The sequence below is a fragment of the Piliocolobus tephrosceles genome, chromosome 6, assembly GCF_002776525.5.
Source record: "Piliocolobus tephrosceles isolate RC106 chromosome 6, ASM277652v3, whole genome shotgun sequence".
Lineage (NCBI taxonomy): Eukaryota > Metazoa > Chordata > Mammalia > Primates > Cercopithecidae > Piliocolobus > Piliocolobus tephrosceles.
In genome coordinates this window covers 109,236,209-109,255,560 of record NC_045439.1, presented here as the reverse complement: position 1 = coordinate 109,255,560, position 19,352 = coordinate 109,236,209, and the positions used below count along the sequence as shown (strand labels likewise).

Sequence of the window (19,352 nt, the reverse complement as noted above, 5' to 3'; positions counted from 1 at the left end):
TCAGAAAAGCAGGTACTAAGAGATTATCTATATAAAAGATTAACAAGGTAAAGGATAAATTAAGTCTTTCTGTTATTGATCACCCCTTTTAATCATGTTGAATAGAAATGGAAAAAATTTATTAGGAAGTCAAATAAGACTCAAAAGTGTTTCTATCGTTAATTATTGCTGAACTTTCTCTTACATCTACCATTTTAGTATATGAGTCAAGGAACTAACTTCTCTGAAATTGTTGAATTGGCATGCATATACTAGAAATGAGAATGATGAAAATAATATGGGAATGATAATTCAGAAATGTCTTAAAAAGAAAAATGTTACCCCTCATCACTGTATTGCAACTGTGATGTATTTTCTTGTCAATAGGTATTTTTTTCAGATTTTGGTCAATTTGTGTAATATCTGTGTTGTTTATCTTCTGTGTGTAATTTCCTTTTTCTGCTTACCTTGGTCTTATGGCTGAAGCTTTGGAAAGTTTATTATTCCTGTCATATTTCTGTGTTTGTACAGCCATTGTCTTTAGCAGAAAGGAGTCATTGATGCTAAAAGATGACTCTTGCCTTTGTCAGTGCCAGCCACGACCTTTTACTAAGAGTCTGGATATGTTAACAATAAAACTACAGAGCTTGAGTTTAAAACCTAGCCAGATTCTTGTTATTCTATAGCATTCTTTGAGCCCCTTGTCATGTCCAATATCAGTGGTATGTACTACTGTTTAGCTGGTGATTCCATCACCTATTTAATTACCATTTTATTTCATTAATCTTTGCATTTTCTTTGTTTTATAGAAGTCACTTGATGAAAATTGAATGCATAGTTTCATATAATTTTGTATGTGTCTTAAATTTTGCTTGAGATGTTCTCTGTAACTGGCACCCATCTTTCCTCTCTCTATATATTTTTACAAATGTATTTAAAATACATGCAAAACTGGGCATGGTGGTTCACACCTGTGATCCCAGCACTTTAGGAGGCCAAGGCAGGAGGATTGCTGGAGGCCAAGAGTCCAAGACCAACCTAGGCAACATAGTGTAAGACTCTGTCTCTACAAAATAAAAAAATAGTAATAATTAGCTGAGCATTGTGGCGTGTTCCTATAGTCCTAGCACTGGTGAAGCTGAGGCAGGAGGATCACTTGAGCCCAGGCTTTTGTGGTTGCAGTGAGCTATCATCATGCCACTGCACTGCAGCCTGGATGACAGAACAAGAACCCTGCCTCTAAATGAGATAAAAATTAAAATACACATAAGCCTCATATTTATTAATCATTTGATATAAGAAAATATAAACTCATAAAAAGACTAAGTTATGGTTTGATGATTTTCATTAGGACAAGATTCATCAAAATCACTTTCCATTATATGTTCAATAAAAGTGATTTTTTAAAATACAACTTTTCATGAAATTTTTTGCAGTTCCATTTATTAGTGGATTTTGTAGGTTTATGGTTGCCTTTTTCTTGGATTGAGTCTTAGAGGAATACTTGCTGCTACTCTACAGTGTTGGTTGCAAAGAAAATGCTTGGAAGATAGCTCACTGGTATCTAGTGATACTGGAGAGATGGTAACAGTGTTTTTTTGGTTTTTTTGTTGTTTTGTTTTTTTGTTTTGAGATGGAGTCTTGCTTTGTCGCCCAGGCTGGAGTACAGTGGTGCGATCTCTGCTCACTGCAACCTCCGCCTCCCAGGTTCAAGCGATTCTCCGGCCTCAGCCTCCCGAGTAGCTGGGACTATAGGAGCCCACCACCACGCCCGGCTAATTTTTTGTATTTTTAGTAGAGACAAAGTTTCACTGTGTTAGCCAGGATGGTCTTGATCTCCTGACCTCGTGATCCACCCGCCTCAGCTTCCCAAAGTGTTGGGATTACAGGCGTGAGCCACTGCTCCCAGCCGGTAACACTGTTTTTTACACCACATTCCCCAAACTCGTAAACTATCTCTCAAATTTGGAACTTTAATACGAGCTCCACAGGAATGAACAAAACACTGTTCACATAATCTCTGTGTTTTCAAAGCCTCTGGTTCACTTGAAATTGTGCCTGCAATGTTGTCTATACTAGATACTCATCTTTTGTATTAACTCTTATTAAAAAGTTATTAAAATATACATTAATCACTTGATACAAGAAGTACAGATTCATAAAAATAATAGGGTCCTAATAACTAAGTTAGTAATTAGTACATTCTACTTTGGAAGCTGACCCCTCTCCCTTCCCTGCTTTTTGTTACCCATCCTTTCAATTTGGTAATTCTGTCACTATAAAAGAGCCATGGTAATCATTGCAAGTTAGTGGAAAATGTGTGGCATTTAATTTATTACATACCACATTCTCACCTAAATTACAAGGGAAATTACAGAGGGACTTCCAGGAATATCTTGAAAGAAAGATAATTTCTAAACTTAGCAGAATGTTATCATTGTAATATCCAGGCTGTTCTCATGAAAGAAAGAAGTCAACTATTTCTGTGTTGATGAATTTCATCATAGAATGAAACTCGGAAGGAGTTAAAGAAGTGTACTGTGCTAGCAGTCAAAGATGAAAAAGACTGGAGTCTTCAAAACAGAAGAGGTAGAAATGACTGAATTGAGAGATCTCCAAGTCTTCCAGCTTTTACTGGGGACTGATTGGGAGGTGAAAATAATGGAACCCAAGTATCCGAAGATGCATTAAGGATGCACAATGAATTGTTTTGTTGGTTATGGCAACTCATTATTTCTCACTGTGAATTTTCTTTTGCCACCTTCATAAGAGTGGAACTGTTTATTTGAAATCAAATTGTGTATAATTTTAGAAGCGATGGAAATGTTACCACAAAAGTGTCATTTTGATTTTATATAACTAATGTTGATTTGATATGGTTGATATAGTTAGATTCAGTTTGATGTCATCAGTTAAGAATATCTTATCAGTGATCAGAAAGAAACCAACTTTATTAAATCAAATGATTGTCTTGCTTCATTTTCTAGGGCTTAAATGAATTATTCATGTTTTCATGTAGGCAGTACTAAACCAGACAAAGTTTGGGAGTTCATCTACTCCTAGAAGTAGCAGTGCAGGGCATGGGGCAGGATGGAGAGACTATGACCCATTCTAAAGTCTGCAAAGAAATACTTTAATTCTGAATTTCTGTAATTTACATAGGGTATTGCTTGAGGATTGATGGAACAATGATGAAGATACTTTGAAGTAACTTATATTTTACAGGTTTCTGAGGCAAAGATTGGTACTTAGCTGTTCCATGAAAACGCAAAAACCACTTGCTGAATTGTACTCTGCTGTCCCATACCAAAAATATCCACAAAAGTATGTTTTCAGATATATCTTTTATTCTCTTCTCTTTTTAGGTATGGATGAAAGAGGAGGTACAACATCTTGGGGAACAAGTGGTCAACCAAGTCCTTCCTATGATTCATCTAGAGTAAGTTTGCTGATCAACCCTTGATTAAAACTGTAATTTGGCAGACTAAGTAATTTCTTTCATATATGCTCTGTTTCTTATGAGAAATGAAAATTAATTTCTTTTCATGGAAATATAGTAGAATACCCAGTACCTTTTTGGAACATTTAGTTCTTTTTATAAGCTGTCAAACTTTGCAGTTTTATTTTATTTCCTACAGTTAAACATTCTTGGTGTTATTTGTACACCTGAACTGTCTACAGTACTCTTTACTAAAGAGCTTGGAATGCCTAAGTGCTCTCCATATGTATTTAGCCATTTTTCTTTATGTTTGGTTTATTTGCTTTGCGAGATGGCAGTGGCTTTCAATGTACTGACTTCCAGCCTGTCTCCCTCATCGTTGCTTCAACAGTCATCAGCCCTTTGCATCAGGAACTCAGTAGCCCTGCCTCTTGGAAGCATATCAAAACAGACATAACAGATGACATTTCTTGGTTAACAATTAAGAGAAAATAGGACCAAGCCATCTTTCTACACATTGAGGTCACAAGATTAGAGCCCTTTCCAACAAAAAACAAAAAGAAAAAAGCCCCAAAACTTTATAAAATGAGACCAGGAAATGGAAAATTAGATCAAAGAATTAGAATAAAATTAAGCACTCTGCTCCCAGACTTTCTCTGGTAAACTGACGAGGTTAAGAGAGACTTTTCCAGGCTGGGCGCGGTGGTTCATGCCTGTAATCCCAGCACTTTGGGAGATTGAGGCAGGTGGATCACTTGAAGTCAGAAGTTCGAGATCAGCCTAGCCAACATGGTGAAATCCCATCTGTACTAAAAGTACAAAAATTAGCCAAGTCATGGGGGTGGGCACCTATAGTCCCAGCTACTCAGGAGGCTGAGGCAGGAGAATCGCTGAACCTGGGAGACGGAGTTGCAGTGAGCCAAGATCATGCCACTGGACTCAAGCCTGGGCCACAGAGTGAGACTCCATCTCGAAAAAAAAAAAAGAAAAGAGAGAGAGAGAGAGACTTTTCCAAAAGGCCATACTTTAAGTGAATGAATTTCTCATTTCTCTCAGAATTAACCAAGAGAAGAAAGAGACAAGCATAAGATTTATGGGTAGTTAACCCTAGAAGCAAATTGCCTTAATGGGAGGAAAACTGAGTAAGTGATTGAAATGCATAGTCTCAGTATGGATTACACAAGTTTGCTTTGAAAAATGCTGAGTTAAAATACCTTTTAAAATTCGGGGTTTTACTGTTGTATTTGGCTGTAGCCTATGTATAACTTACCTGAAATCCTTTGGAAAGAACTGGGATAGTCATACGGAATCCAAAAAGATGCATAAAGAGGCTGTTAAAGGTGGGTTTTTGTGTTTCACTTTTGGGAATCAGAGGCTGAGAAAGCTACATTGTAGTGTAAAGAGCCGCATGCTGAGTATGTCAGGACTTGAATTTTACTATCAACTGTGTTGTGAATCAGCCATTTAATCTTGGACACATTATTTTTGTCTTAGCCATTTAATCTTGGACACATTGTTTTTGTCTCGAGGCTGCTTAAACTGGTTGATGTCCAAATTTCCTTCCACTCTTAAACGTTTCTGATTCTTTGAGTATTATTATGAACATGTGAGATAGGATCCAGTTTAGATTTTGAAGGTAGGAGTTTTATGTAGTGGGAAACCCACAATACTACTAATTAATATTGGATTATTTTTTTCAGAGGCTTGAGTTACTTTGTAATAACATGTTATTTCTTAGAATGCATTAAATGGTAGCTGGATGCCTTATATTTATCACACCTTCAGGCTTTCTTCACTGCTTCCCACTCCCCCATCGCCCCCCTTGAGTGCTGCATAGGATTTTAGGTGAAAAAAACATACTAATGTATCCAAACACTTAACGTAATTTATGATCTTGAAATTAAGTTTACCTTCAGACATGAAATCCAAAGCAAATCTTTCTTTTCTTTTTGCTATTATTTATAAGTTAAACTGAAATGCTGTATTTTACTTAGTTTATTTATTTTTAGTATGTATTATATACAGTGAAAAGTTAAATTGATTATGTAGTAAGCTAGTTTTCATAGAACCACGTATGTATTTTTAACTGTCTGTTGAGAGATCAGATAGAGTGAAGATTTAATGCTACCCTTCTTTATTTTTATTCCCATTGAAATCCACTCTTTCACTAATTTTTCTCCTTCTATCCTAGTCATCGTCTAAACCTAAAAGGTTTGGTGAGATAGTTAAGAGATTTTTGATATCATTTTCAAACAGAAATCTGGATCCAATTTCCAGCTGTTATTCCCTTTAACTCTTCTTGCCAAGGAGAACTTTATGGTTGTCTTTGAAGCCTCCCTCAGTACTACTTTATAGGGAAATTATCAGCTTTTGGGGTTTCATCTTTTAACACCATTCACCTCTTGACCATTTTTTTCCGTAATCATAAGCATAAATGGGTATAATTGTGTTAATAAGAATCTCAACTACAGTACTTCATTCTCCTATTTTAGTATATTGAATTTCTTAAATTCTTATTTAAGTACATTGAGGTTCTTAAATTCAAAAATAAGTATTAATGTTGGCTAAAGACTAGTTTTGACTTGCTAAAAATTTGTCAACTTAAACAGTGAAATTGCAGATACTTCAGTAGAAATCACGTAAATGAAATTTATTTAGACTTTATCATATTTTATAAATATTACATTTCTGTCAGCAAATTGCATTATTTAAAAATAATTTGATTTTCAGTAACATCACTAAATAGAAATTTTTTATTATACTTTTTATAAAATTTGAAAATGCTTGGTAGGCCAAAAAAGGGTATTGGATACTGCAAAATGAGTAATTTGTTGGAGATACAATATACATGCTTTAAACTTACATGAATTGAACTGTTTGAGCTGCCATTCTATCCCTCTCCCATTCCCATGCTAAACTATAAGGAAGAAACAATACTTTCTTTACAATAGTATGAAACCGTATTTGGCAAATGAACCTTAATATTGTATAACTATATGTTACTGTATGGGAGTAGCTACACAAAGTCATGTTGATTGAACTTATTCTTTATTTAAGAGCTTTTCAACGGAAATGTTTGCTATGTACGCTAGTTGCCTTACAGGGTCCTGACTTTAATTGTAAGATACCGTGCTACTCTAGTAGCCTTGGTGCGTAAATGACCTCCATATGAGTCACATAGTTAAGTGGTCACAAACTTCTCGTCTCTGTGTTAGGCTTATACCCATTCTTTCAGAATTAGGAAAAGTCACTCTAGCACAGCTGCAGTCTGTATGTCTGCCCCTGCTTTTACCAAATCCACCAGAAAAGTAGCCTTGCAGTGTAGAGGTGATTAAGTTTCTGGTTATCAGAAGTACCTACAGCAGTCCATTCAGTGAAGAGATTTTGCTAGGTTGACATAAAAATAGACATTGTGCCTAAGAGTGGTTATAGAAGAAATGGTAGGCATGTTCAGCATTCTTAGGCAATGTGGATTTCGTATTTCCTAAGCATGTCTCAGCATGTTTGAGACACCCAGAGGGAAGGAACACAACATTTGTGGTTTGTAAGCTCCAGACCTCTACTTTTGTTAGAGTCCTGGTTTCTGCACTCTTCATTTGCTGCCCACCTGTACAGAGAGCATAGACACACACATGAACATATAGATAGAATCATGTTGTGAATAGCACTTCCAGTTTTAGAAATTTGTGAATGTGGTGATAAAGGTAAAGCACCTGAGACTGAAAGGAGTGATCAAAATCTCAGGTAGTTTAGACATGGGCAAGAGATCTAGTTAATGAGTTTGTTCCCTCTCTCCCTTGTTTTTCATTCTTTATTGCATAGAAATGTTGGTGTACTAGGCATAAAGACCAGAGAATATTGTGGTTGTTCTTGTTCACTAAAGTGTTAGTGACTTATTCTAGTTTCAGGTGTTTTTTTTTTGTTTTGTTTTGTTTGGTTTTTTTTTTTGTCTTCAGAAGGCTGTGCTTAAGAGCACAGACTGTGAAATCATACTGCTTGGGTATAAATCATAACTCTGCCACTTACTACCTGTGTGATTCTGGACAAGTTATTTAAATCTAGTGTACTTCAGTTTACTCATCTGTGAAATGGGGATAATGATATCTGTTTCATGAGGTTGTTGAGGATTAAATGAGGCAATATATGGAAATTGCATAGATCAATGATATGTGGTGAGTGCTATATAAGTGTTGGCTTTATACCTATGTATCTCAAAATTCACTAGATCTATATTTAACAATTACATAAATTTAAACACATGGATACATTGCAAATATGCTGTATTCTAAATGTAATAAATGAGAATTATTTGCCAACTCAGTCATGCTTAATTTAACTACTTTTATTTCTTTTAAATATATGAAGGACATAAATCAATTTCCCTTCTTCTTCAGCTGTTCATTTCTTTCTTGGGAAAGCAACAGTCTCTTCCTGCCAAACTTGGATATAAAAGTTGTCAGTCTCTGTAGTATAACACCTTATACATAATGGGTGCTCTATACATGTTTGCTGAATATAATCAAATCGGGGAACAATCATTAGATTTACTAGATTAATTAGGCTGGGAGGTTGAGGAAGGAAAGAACATTGATTTAAGATGAAGCTTGAAGTAGGTGGTGGTGGTATTAATGGTAATAGGTGATTTGGAAACGTACTGTGTGACCATGGGAAAGTTACTTCTATGTGTCTTAGTTTTCTGGTCTCTAAAATTATGATAATTTTACATGTATTTTGTAGGGTTTTGGTGAAGATGAAATGTAATAATAGGTATGAAGTATTTCATTTATTGATATAATAAGTGAAAACTGCTATTACTATTATTTATAATAATTTTGAAGTACATTTTCATAGTTATATTTCTTGATGTACAAATTCTGTTTCTAGAATGTCTAGTTATTTGAGTTTGTGGAAATGTCAAGAGGCCAGGTCATCTTGGTTTCTCTGCCTTTTAAACTGTGTTAGCCAACCTATGCCAAGCTCTGGAGTATTAAAGTACAATTGAGGTTTGCATCCTGGGGTAGGGGTGGGAGAGAGAGGAGTATATTGATGCTCTTTTCTAAGATACAGAGTTGGTCAGTCCTTAATTTAAAAGGTAGAATTGAGTTCATTGATAGGAAACCACTGATAGGAATTAGATTTATAGGCATCATCAGTAATCAAGAGTTGGCATTTTAATTATGAACATTTTTCAGCCTATATATAATCTTATAGTAGTTATTTTTTTTAAAAAAAAGAAGCTACATTAAGTTGAGTAGAGCTTGGGTGCTTTTTAAAAATATAAATTGCTAAATATCCACCATGGTTTTCTCTTCTGTCTGTATTATGGCTTACAGAATGAAACAGTCATTTATCTTTTTGCTCTTTCTTCCGTCTGTGTTTTACAGTATCATAGAATTTTCAAAATTGAAAGATGCATTGGTTATATATATTCTGTCTCTTTATTTCATACATGAGGAAACTGAAACGACACGCTTGAGATTTGACCAGGTGTAGATTTGTGCTGTATGTAGAGATTTGGCTAGGCTGTGTGACTAGTTAATGACAGCCTCTGGCATAACAGAACTCAGATATTCTGAATCTTATTCTAGTGCTTTTTAACCCCTTTACTTTAGTACTTCCCAACTCAAAGAACTATACATTTTCTGCCATATCCTGAAGGAATGGGAAGAGAGAAGAGAAAGGTGAAAAGAGAAGAGGGTCTGCAGCTGATAAAAGAGGACATGGGACATGATATGATAGAACAGTTTACCTAGCAAGTATAGTGTATTGTGGGGAGAATAGCATAGAATTTAAGAGCTTGAGCATTAAAATGAAGCTGTTTTGGGTTCTATTTCTGGCACTTCTACCTCCTCACTCTGTGACTTTGGGCAAGTTATTTGTTTTTACCTTAATCTTTTTTTCTTTTGTCATTGATTTAAAGGGGATGGATACTAATAATAACTACCTCACTAAAGTTTGGGGCTTATACCTGTTAGTAGAAAATGGAAAACCAATGTGTGGTAATGATTTAGCTTTAAAATACTTGATTTAGCTGCTGTATATGATTCAGCACAAGATGATATCAGAGATTTTTTTTTATTATTAAGGGATAATAGTAGGTATGTTCTGAGGCTTTTTGTTTTAATATATGCTATGACTTCTGATACCTATAGCAATGAAGGGATAAGAGGATTCTGTTCATTTAAAAAGCATCAGCAGTGGTCATTTAACAGATGTCAAAAACACAGACAGACAGCAACCTCATAGACCCAACTAGGTTGAAAATGAAAATACATGGGTACAAGGATTTAAGTATTTCTCCAGTCTTCTAAAGTTCATAGACAAAGCCATAGATTGGGGACTTGGGATAAGGGAAACAAAATTAAATAAAAACTCAATGAAAGTAAACATAAGCTTTCAGATTTTATGGAAACTAAAATCAGCCTATAAGATTATCTGGATGAGATTAATGTCATTTCTTTTGCAAATCCTGGACCGTTCCTGCCAGATATGGCTAAAGGGAACTTTAATTTAGTTTAGTGCTCTCTCCATTCTTAACAAGAGTTCAGTATTTTTTCGTTAATGTGGACGAGCTTGGCTAAGAACCTCTGTATAGTTTGTAGGTAGTGAGTTAGAAATAGGATAATAGAACCTTGGTTTTTCCTTTTTTTTTTTTTTTTTTTTTTTTTGAGACGGAGTCTCGCTCTGTCGCCCAGGCTGGAGTGCAGTGGCCGGATCTCAGCTCACTGCAAGCTCCACCTCCCGGGTTTACGCCATTCTCCCGCCTCAGCCTCCCGAGTAGCTGGGACTACAGATGCCCGCCACCTCGCCCGGCTAGTTTTTTGTATTTTTTAGTAGAGACGGGGTTTCACCGTATTAGCCAGGATGGTCTCGATCTCCTGACCTCGTGATCTGCCCGTCTGGGCCTCCCAAAGTGCTGGGATTACAGACTTGAGCCACCGCGCCCGGCCAAACCTTGGTTTTTCTAATGTGCTATCTATACAAAAAACAGAGGTCATTGTGACCTCAGCAGGGTCATACTGGCTGGAGGTGTAGAAGGAACTGGTGGGTAGTTCATTTACATTTGACAGCAGATGCCTTAAGAGTGTGTCTGTGGGCAGAGGCAACTTGTAGTTTCCTTCCTCCAGCAGAGCCCAGTGGCATAAGAACAGTATAGGTGGCCTGCTTTTCGGGAGGTTGGACTTACCGTGATCCCCCAATTTTAAGATGCTGAGATTTGTAAATGCATTCAGTTTCTTAAATGTTAAAGGTGAATAAATGTGTATCTTATAGTTCAGGAAATATGCTTAGACATATAAGTCCTGTTTGCCTAAAGAGTTACTTTTTAGGCTGGGCGTGGTGGCTCAGGCCTGTAAACCCAGCACATTGGGAGGCTAAAATGGGAGGATTACTTGAGCCCAAGAGTTTGAGACCGGCCTGGGCAACAAAATGAGAGCCCCCTCTCTACAAAAAATAGAGAAAAAAAAAATGCCAGGCCTGGTAATGTGCAGCTGTGGTCCCAGCTACTTAGGAGGCTGAAGTGAGAGGATTGCTTCAACCCAGGGGTCGAGGCTGTAGTGAAGAAAAAAAAAAAGTTGCTGGTTCACAGCTGTAACCCCAGCAATTTGGGAAGCTGAGGCAGGTGGATCGCTTGAATCCAGGAGTTCAACACCAGCCTCTGCAACATAGTGAAACCCCATCTCTTAAAAAAAAAAAAAAAAAAAAAAAATTTAGCCAGTTGTGCTGGCTGTAGTCCCAGTTACTCAGGAGGTTGAGGCAGGAGAATCTCTAGAGCTGGGGAGGCAGAGGTTGCAGTGAGCGGAGATTGCACCACTACACTGTAGCCCTGGTGGCAGAGTGAAACCTGATCTCAAAAAAAAAAAAAACCCAGAAAACTTTTTAACTCTTTTAAGGCAGAAGTGGAGACGCTATAATTAGACAGCAAATAGTTAATTACCAAAATAATTTTATTAGCTACTATGATATTCCAGAGGAGGGAGAGATTACTTTGGATGGTCAAGAAAGACTTAATAGAGGAGGAAGTGTTTGAGTAGACTCTTAGAGGATAGATAGCATTTGAATAGGGCTGGAAGAAAGTCTGGAAATGTGGAATGATGGAGACAGTACGGTGGTCTCATTACAAAATTCGGTAGATAATAAATCAGCTTACTTTGTGGGAAAATAGTATGAGATGAGGCTGGATAACATTTCTGTAAAAAAAAGTTATCTATTCTTTGGGAGCCAATTAAAAATAGATTTTATACACAAAATTTTTATAAATATTAACTTACTGTGGTATGAAGAATGGATCCAAAGTGGAAGAGTGGCAAAAAATAGGATGATCTGAAAAGATGGTACATAGACCCACTCATAATGAAATAAGACTTGGATTCGGAGGATAGGAGCCAGATTGCAAAGTTATATAAGAAATTTCACAAAGGGGAAAACACAAAACCGGTACAACTAGGTGACTGGGAAAGATATAAAATCATGTAGACTCACTTCACCCACAGAATGAGAACGCCTGAATTAAACTTCATGTGTTTTTTATTTAGGCTTTGTCAAGTTAGCTATGATTGTATTAAACCAGATTGCTTGATTTTGATAAATAGTTTTCCTTATATTAATAAATGGGAAAATCAAGTTGTGTGAATAAAGAAATAAAATAGCTTTTACTCAGTTGTCCCTTTTGTCACCATTGGTGGGTAAAAGGTTAGTGTTAGTTTTTCTTCTCTAGTGTAGATATTTTCTCAAAATTGTGTGTTTGCTATTGTTTTTATTTTTGAAGGGAAAAAGGTGTATATAGCTACTAGGAGATCAAATACAGTAATTAGAAAGGACACACAAATTTTGAAATAGTATTTTATGCCTCTTGATCTCAGGTACAATACACGAGGTGAAGCAGTTAAATAGCAAAGCAAGACAGAAGGGTCAGAGAATTAAAGTAAGTGTTTTCTATATATTGCATCTATGTTCCCATTAATCTCTGTTTTGTTATATAACTGCTCCTTCTGAATGCTCTGAATGTGAAGAAAACTTTGAGTAAGAAAAAGAGTGTGTTTTCAAGTTAGATTTAAATAAAACCGTAAGAGTAAAATGTTTTTAGTCTTAGTTCTGTTTGAAACAGCCCCTGCCTATAAATTATAACGTTAATGTTTTTGGATAAGAAAAAATTGGGTTGTGATGATGTAAGCACCTTTAAATCTCTTGCCAACAGATACTTAAAGTGAAAGAAAGCACCTACTGATCAGATTGCCCATGTTTCCATTTTAAGACAATTAAAGCTTAATGTTTTTTTCAGACTAGCCTTTCTTCCTGGGGACAACACTTACTGAGAGGCTTTGCTGTAGATCTTTTTGGAAATAACCTTCATGTCAATTTCTCATCTTACTGTAATTAACTTTGTAGGCCCATGAAATAACATCTTGATTAGGACTAATCTAATCTTTGTAGTTTTCTTTTTTAATCTTCTAACTAATTGTTCAGATTTTAAAGTTAACAAGTAAAAATCAAAACATATTAATCTTTGAATATGTCCCTTTTTGTAATTGTTGAGGTCTTTCTTGGCAGCCTGTTTAATATTTTTTCCCTAAGTTTAGAGATTGCTTATTTGTGGGAATAAAAAGTAGGGTAAATTCTGGCTGAACGCTTTTTTTTAACCCACTTGGGTTTTTAAATTAATAACAGTAAGTTGTAACCAGCACTTGTCACAATTTAGTTTACACACTTTCACATGTTACCTGCTTTGATCTTCACATCAGCTCACCAAGAAGCCATTTTTAAAATCCTCTCCATTTTAGAGGTGACAGAATTGAAGGTTAGAAAAGGTAGATAACTTACCAGATATTAAATGCTTAGGACTTTCTCCAGACTGTCTCTAAATTACTGTCCCTTTTTACTGTGTTACATTTGCCAAATTATAAAAGAGACCCCCAGAACAGTTATTTCTACTTGTGCAGGACTTTAAGGACAGAGTCTCTAGAAGTTTTAAGATAACGGTACTGCCATCTTAGTTCTTATAAAAACAGTATTTACATTTTGTACATTAAAAAAATGAGCTATAGGATGAATCAGACAGGTTTGCTTCTAGTTTTTACCACTCTATTTTACCTTGGACAAGACAGTTAATTTCTGAGCCTCAGATTTCTCATCTCCAAAGAGATTTTTTCTCATAGGAAGTGTGCAAGAATTAATAGAGGAAGTTTTATACAGTATTTAGCTCATATAGAAATCTGTACATTGTACTTCTTTTTACATTCCCATGAGAAACTTCATGCCCATTTTGATTTAAAAAATAAAAAAGATGTTAGGAATTTTTCAAATCTTGGATGGTCATTGGAGAGGCAGCTGTTTTGAATTCCTGGAATATGTCCTGAAAAGATGATGAACTATTGGAGTTTTTAAATGCCCAACAAGAAGTTTGTTTGTTTGTTTGAGACAGGGTCTTGCTCTGTCGCCCAGGCTGGAAATGCAATGGCACAGTCATGTCTTACTGCAGCTTTGACCTCCCAGGTTCAAGTGCCTCTCCCACCTTAGCCTCCTGAATAGTTGGGATTACAGAGGTGTAGCACCACACTTGAACTTTTGGAAAGTTCTGTATTGCAGATCTTGGGATTTGGAGATTATTGGGGAAAAGAAATAGGGCAACCCACATTCTTATGAATGTAAATTTATGCAAATCTATATTCTTATAACAGATTGCAGATTAATACAGTCTAGGAAAGGAAGAGGTTTCAGTTCCTCAAATCTGTTTAAAGGGATATGCATCTCTAAGGCATTTAAGAGACCTAAATTAGCTTATGTAAGCCAAAGGATTGGTGTCATCAATAAATGTTAGATTTTTGTGTCATGTATTTTTGTTGTCATATACTTAAACACTTTTATTCTGAGAACAAGCTTGAAATGTTTCCCTTCAACATATTGAACTGATGCTTTAACCTTCTTCTTATAAAATGAAATAATTACTTAAATGTCATTTTACATCATAATCAGTTTGTTGCTTTGTGCATGGAGCAGAGTATATTCTGGTGTTTAGGTCTGGCAATTATTTTGTGATTAAGCAATTAAGTGCCAGCTGTCCTGAACCAAATATCTTCTCCATGTTGGTAATACTGTTGCATCTTATTGAGTTGACTTCTCTGAGTTTTTGCTGTCTCCGTATTACTCTTGATTTTCCACTAATTTTGCCTTAGTTCCTTATATCATTTTTCCTCAGTATCTTTCTTCCCTGCTTTGAGTTTTGTAGTCTCTTGGAATTCTGTATGCACATCTTTATGTTGTTAACAAGGAAATCCTTTTTTTCCAACTCCTTTCATTCATGAAGCTTTTACTGAGATTTCACTATTTTCTTGTCACTGAAATTAGTTGTGCAAAACAAAAATCATCAGTTTATATTTCATAAAGGGAGTCCTCATTCTTATGGGAAAAACAGAGGTTATTGTACAGTAGAATGATAAAAGCTATGATAAGGATGGCCTAGGGGAGAGTAAAAGTCCAGAAATAGAAGGAATATTTGCTTATGAAATCTCCAGGGCATATTGTATACAAAGTGAAAATGATAATCTGTTTTGTAACACAAGGAACAGAGAATTTAAGCCTGAGTTGTCTGATTAGAAAAATGAACCTGGTCAAATGGGTCACTTTTTCTAGACATGACATGAGGTTTCTTCCTTTCTTTTTTTTTTTCTTTTTTTAAATTTGAGACAGGGTCTTGCTCTGTTGCCCAGGCTAGAGAGTACAGTGACACAATCATGGCCTATTGCAGCCTTGACTCCCTGGGCTCAAGTGATCCTCTGCCTCAGCCTCCCAAGTAGCTGGGACTACAGGCCTGTGCCACCATGTCTGGCTAATTTTTTGTAGAGACAGGGTCTCACTTATGTTGTCCATGCTGTTATCAAACTCCTGAGCTCAAGTGATCCTCCTGCCTTGGCCTCCCTAAGTGCTGAGATTATAGGCATGAGCCACTGTGTTCGGATGGGCATCAGATTTCTAATGTGTAAAACAAGATTTTGAATAAGATCATAGTTTCTCAGACTGTCCTTAATGGGATATTAACAAGCAGTGTACAAATACAGAGCTTTGTAGTCTAAAACATTTATGTATTAGTTAAATGGGCTTTTTGTGGTATTAGATTTCTTAGTTTTTAATAGGTAGTAGTAAATGATAAATCTTTATGAAAGGAAAAGAATAAACTTCTTCCTACATTTTTTTCCATTATAGAATGCCCTCGATATTACTTAAGAAATGTAGTTTGAATGCTAGTAGCAATCTCAAGAAATAGTAAGTTAGGCAATGTAAACATTTAGCTCTTAACTTAGATCTATGATCCTTTTGAGTTTGTTTCTGTATAAGATGTCAAGTTGGCCGGGTTCGGTGGCTCAAGCCTGTAATCCCTGCACTTTGGGAGGCCGAGACAGGTGGATCACCAGGTCAGGAGGTCGAGACCATCCTGGCTAACACCGTGAAACCCCATCTCTACTAAAAAAACAGAAAAAACTAGCCGGGCGAGGTGGCCGGCGCCTGTAGTCCCGGCTACTCGGGAGGCTGAGGCAGGAGAATGGCGTAAACCCGGGAGGCGGAGCTTGCAGTGAGCTGAGATCCGGCCACTGCACTCCAGCCTTGAGACTCCGTCTCAAAAAAAAAAAGATGTCAAGTCAGGGTCAACGTTAATTTTTTTTTCCGTAAGGCTGTCCAGTTTGCCACTACCATTTGTTGAAAAGATTTTTCTTCCCTCCCATTGAGTTAACTTGTTATCTCTGTTAAAAATCTGTTGACCGTATATGTGAGGATCAATATCTGGGCTCTGTATTCTGTTTTATTGATTTATCTTCACACCAATACCGTAACTGTCTTGATTTCTATACCTTTAAAATAAATCTTGGTATCAGGTAGTATAAGTCTTCCACCTTGTTATTCTGTTTCAAAATTGTTTGAACTATTCTATGTTGTTTGCGTATACATTGAAGATTTTAAAACCAGTATGTCAGTTTCTACTAAGCTGTGTAGGATTTTGATTAGGATTACATTGAGTCTGTAGATCAGTTGGAGGGGATCTTAACAGTGTGGAGGCTTTCAATTCATGCATATGATGTATCTCCATATTTAAATCTTTACTTTCCATATATATATATATATATATATATATATATATTTTTTTTTTTTTTTTTTTTTTTTAATTTTTTGGCAAGGCTTTGCTCTGGCGCCCAGGCTGGAGTGCAGTGACATGATCTCTGTTAGTATTTTTAGATAGTTTTTAGTGAACAAGTCTTGCACATCTTCTGTTTAATCTATTAACTAAATGTTTCATAATTTTTGATCTGTTATAAGTATTTTTAATTGCATTTTTTGGCTCATATCTAATATATAAGACAATGATTTTTGTATATTGACGATGCGTCCTGAAACCTTGCTAAACTCACTAGTTATGGTAGCTTTTTTGGACATTCTGGAGGATTTTGTTTGAACAATGTGTTGTCTGTCAGTTATGAGAATTTAACTTTTTCCTTTCTAATCCAGATTTTTTTTTTCCTTGTGGAATTGGCTATAACTTCAAGTATGGTGTTGAATAGATGTGGTTAAGAGTGGACTTCGTTCCTAATGTTAGGGATAAACAGTGTTTTGCCATTAAGCATGATAATTGCTATAGATTTTATTGATGTGATTTATTAGATCAAGGACGTTCCTTTGTAAATGTAATTTGTTGAGAGTATTTAAGAAAAACTGATGTTGAATTTTATAAAATATTTTTTTCTGCATCTGTTGAAATGGTCAGATGATTTTTCCTTTTTAGTGTGTCACTACAGAAGTTATATTGATTAATATTTTAAAAATATTAAAGCAACGCTGCATTCCTGGGCTATCTAGTACTGGGTTATTATGTATTGCCATTTTTAAATTGTTTGATTTAATTTGCTAAAATATTAAGAATTTTTACATTCAGGTAATATTGATCTGTAGTTTTGTTTTCTTTTTCTTTTTTTTTGAGAAGGAGTCCTGCTCTGTCACCCCAGCTGGAATGCAGGGGCGCGATCTCAGCGCACTGCAACCTCCGCCTCCCAAGTTCAAGTGATTCTCCTGCCTCAGCCTCCTGAGGAGCTGGGATTACAGGCACCCGCCACTACGTCTGCCTAATATGTATATTTTTTTAGTAGAGACAGGGTTTCACCATGTTGGCCAGGCTGGGCTCCAACTCCTGACCTGAAGTGATCTGCCCACCTCGGCTTCCCAAAGTGCTGGGATCACAGACGTGAGCTACCATGCCTGGCGGATCTGTAGTTTTTTTAAAAAAAAAACTTGTGCGTGTACTTTCTTTGTAAGAATTTGTTATCATGCTAATCCTGGCCTGAAAGAATTAGTTGAGAAGTATTACTTCTTCAAATTTATTGACAAGATTGTTAATAATATTTTCTTCTTTTTAATTTTTGTATTAGTTACCTATTGTTAACTAGATACCACAAACTTAAATAACACATTTATTGTCCAATCTATGAGATGGGGGAAATATAGTATTATTCAATATATAGGTTATATGGGTTAAATTAACTGACAGAATGGCATGGATATTGTTAACAGTGCTGGCACGTAGTATGTACTCAATAAAACTTAGTTGTGATTGACACTTTATTTTCCAGTTATCAATATGTTTCATTTTGCTTTAGGGTATTCTTTAGCAAATCTTAATGTGACTTCTGCCTTCCTAACAGTATTTGTTCTGCTTTTGGTGCTCCCATTTGAAGCTGTGCTGGTGTATTAGCATCTTCTAAACTATTCATACAAAACCCAGCAAGTTTAACTTGTAATTTGGCAGACTGGTTTGTACTTCATTTAAATTTTTATTGTTTATTATCATCCTACCCCCTAGACTACTAGGGGGTCCAATTGTAGTAAACAAACCTTGAAAGCTGTAATGTGGTACATGCATGTCAGGCCCAGACCTCATGAAAAGGTTATTCAGTTTATTAAAATATTTTCAGATAATGTCTCTCTTTTCTTGTGACTGTAAGCTCCTTGAAGGCAAAGACTTTTACTTATTTTTGCATCCTATCATCTGGCACAATGCCTAATATATTATAGGCAATACTACACATATATACATAGGTATTGTCACTCTTCCATATACATATTTTAATTTCTTTAATTTCATTAATAACTAGATTGACATAATATGAAAAGATAGGTAAAAAAATAAGATGAGTAATGAAGGAGAAAATGGGGGCTAAAAATCGAGAGAAGGTAAGACGAGAAGATGAAGTATCAAAAAACACACCTGGCATTTAGGATAGAGATTGATAGTATGCATTAAAAATATTAGAACTGAAAGCAGACAGGAAATTCATTTCAGTTATTGCTGCTGATGAAAACCTTCATATTTGATCACATAGATAATTTTGTATCACAATTAGCTTTAATTTTCTTAGGAAGGGTATAAGAAAAGAAAGGTAATACTGTGACCTGTTGTTATGAAAGGAATGCTGGTCTTCTATGTTTGTAAGTATCTGAAAATTTTGTATTTTGTGCAAATGTAAGTATGTGAAAAGTTTGCATTGGGTGCAAATATAGTAAAGCAATATCAATTTGGACTAAATATCTGAATTCAAGTGTAATTTTACTTTTTAGGAAATAACTGCTTTTTACTTTTAATTACATGTATTAGCTGAAACTATTCCAATAAAGTAATGCCACTTAAACTTGCTTCACAGTTTACATACACACATCAGAAGAGAGTTTTTCTCTGGGTCAGATAGTTATTTCTTTGATTGTGTACTAGGTCAAGATGCTGACTTGTGTTTTCATACCATGTTATATGAAGAATATTACTTTTCACACTAGAATCATGGCTGTGGAAGGAGATGCTTCCACTGAGAAGCGTTAAAAAATCCATGTGAATTGCTGACACTTCCACATCTCATGCTTCTCCAAGATACAAATCAATGCTTTTTGGTAGAGTAGGGATGGA

General features: G+C 35.7%; 1 protein-coding gene across 7 annotated transcripts in view; it reads left to right on the top strand.

The window, feature by feature from the left end:
• Positions 1 to 19,352, top strand: part of TCF12 (transcription factor 12) — a 423,136-nt gene that overhangs the window by 187,593 nt on the left and 216,191 nt on the right. For 4 of the 7 annotated variants that reach the window (XM_023228653.2, XM_023228652.2, XM_023228651.2 and 1 more), the window contains exon 4: positions 3,345 to 3,418. In XM_023228653.2, the coding sequence (XP_023084421.1) occupies positions 3,345 to 3,418 (74 nt within the window). Of the gene's footprint in view, positions 1 to 3,344; positions 3,419 to 4,474; positions 4,561 to 12,279; positions 12,342 to 19,352 lie in introns of those variants that run through there. The other 3 variants (XM_023228656.2, XM_023228654.2, XM_023228655.1) reach the window with 2 other exon arrangements.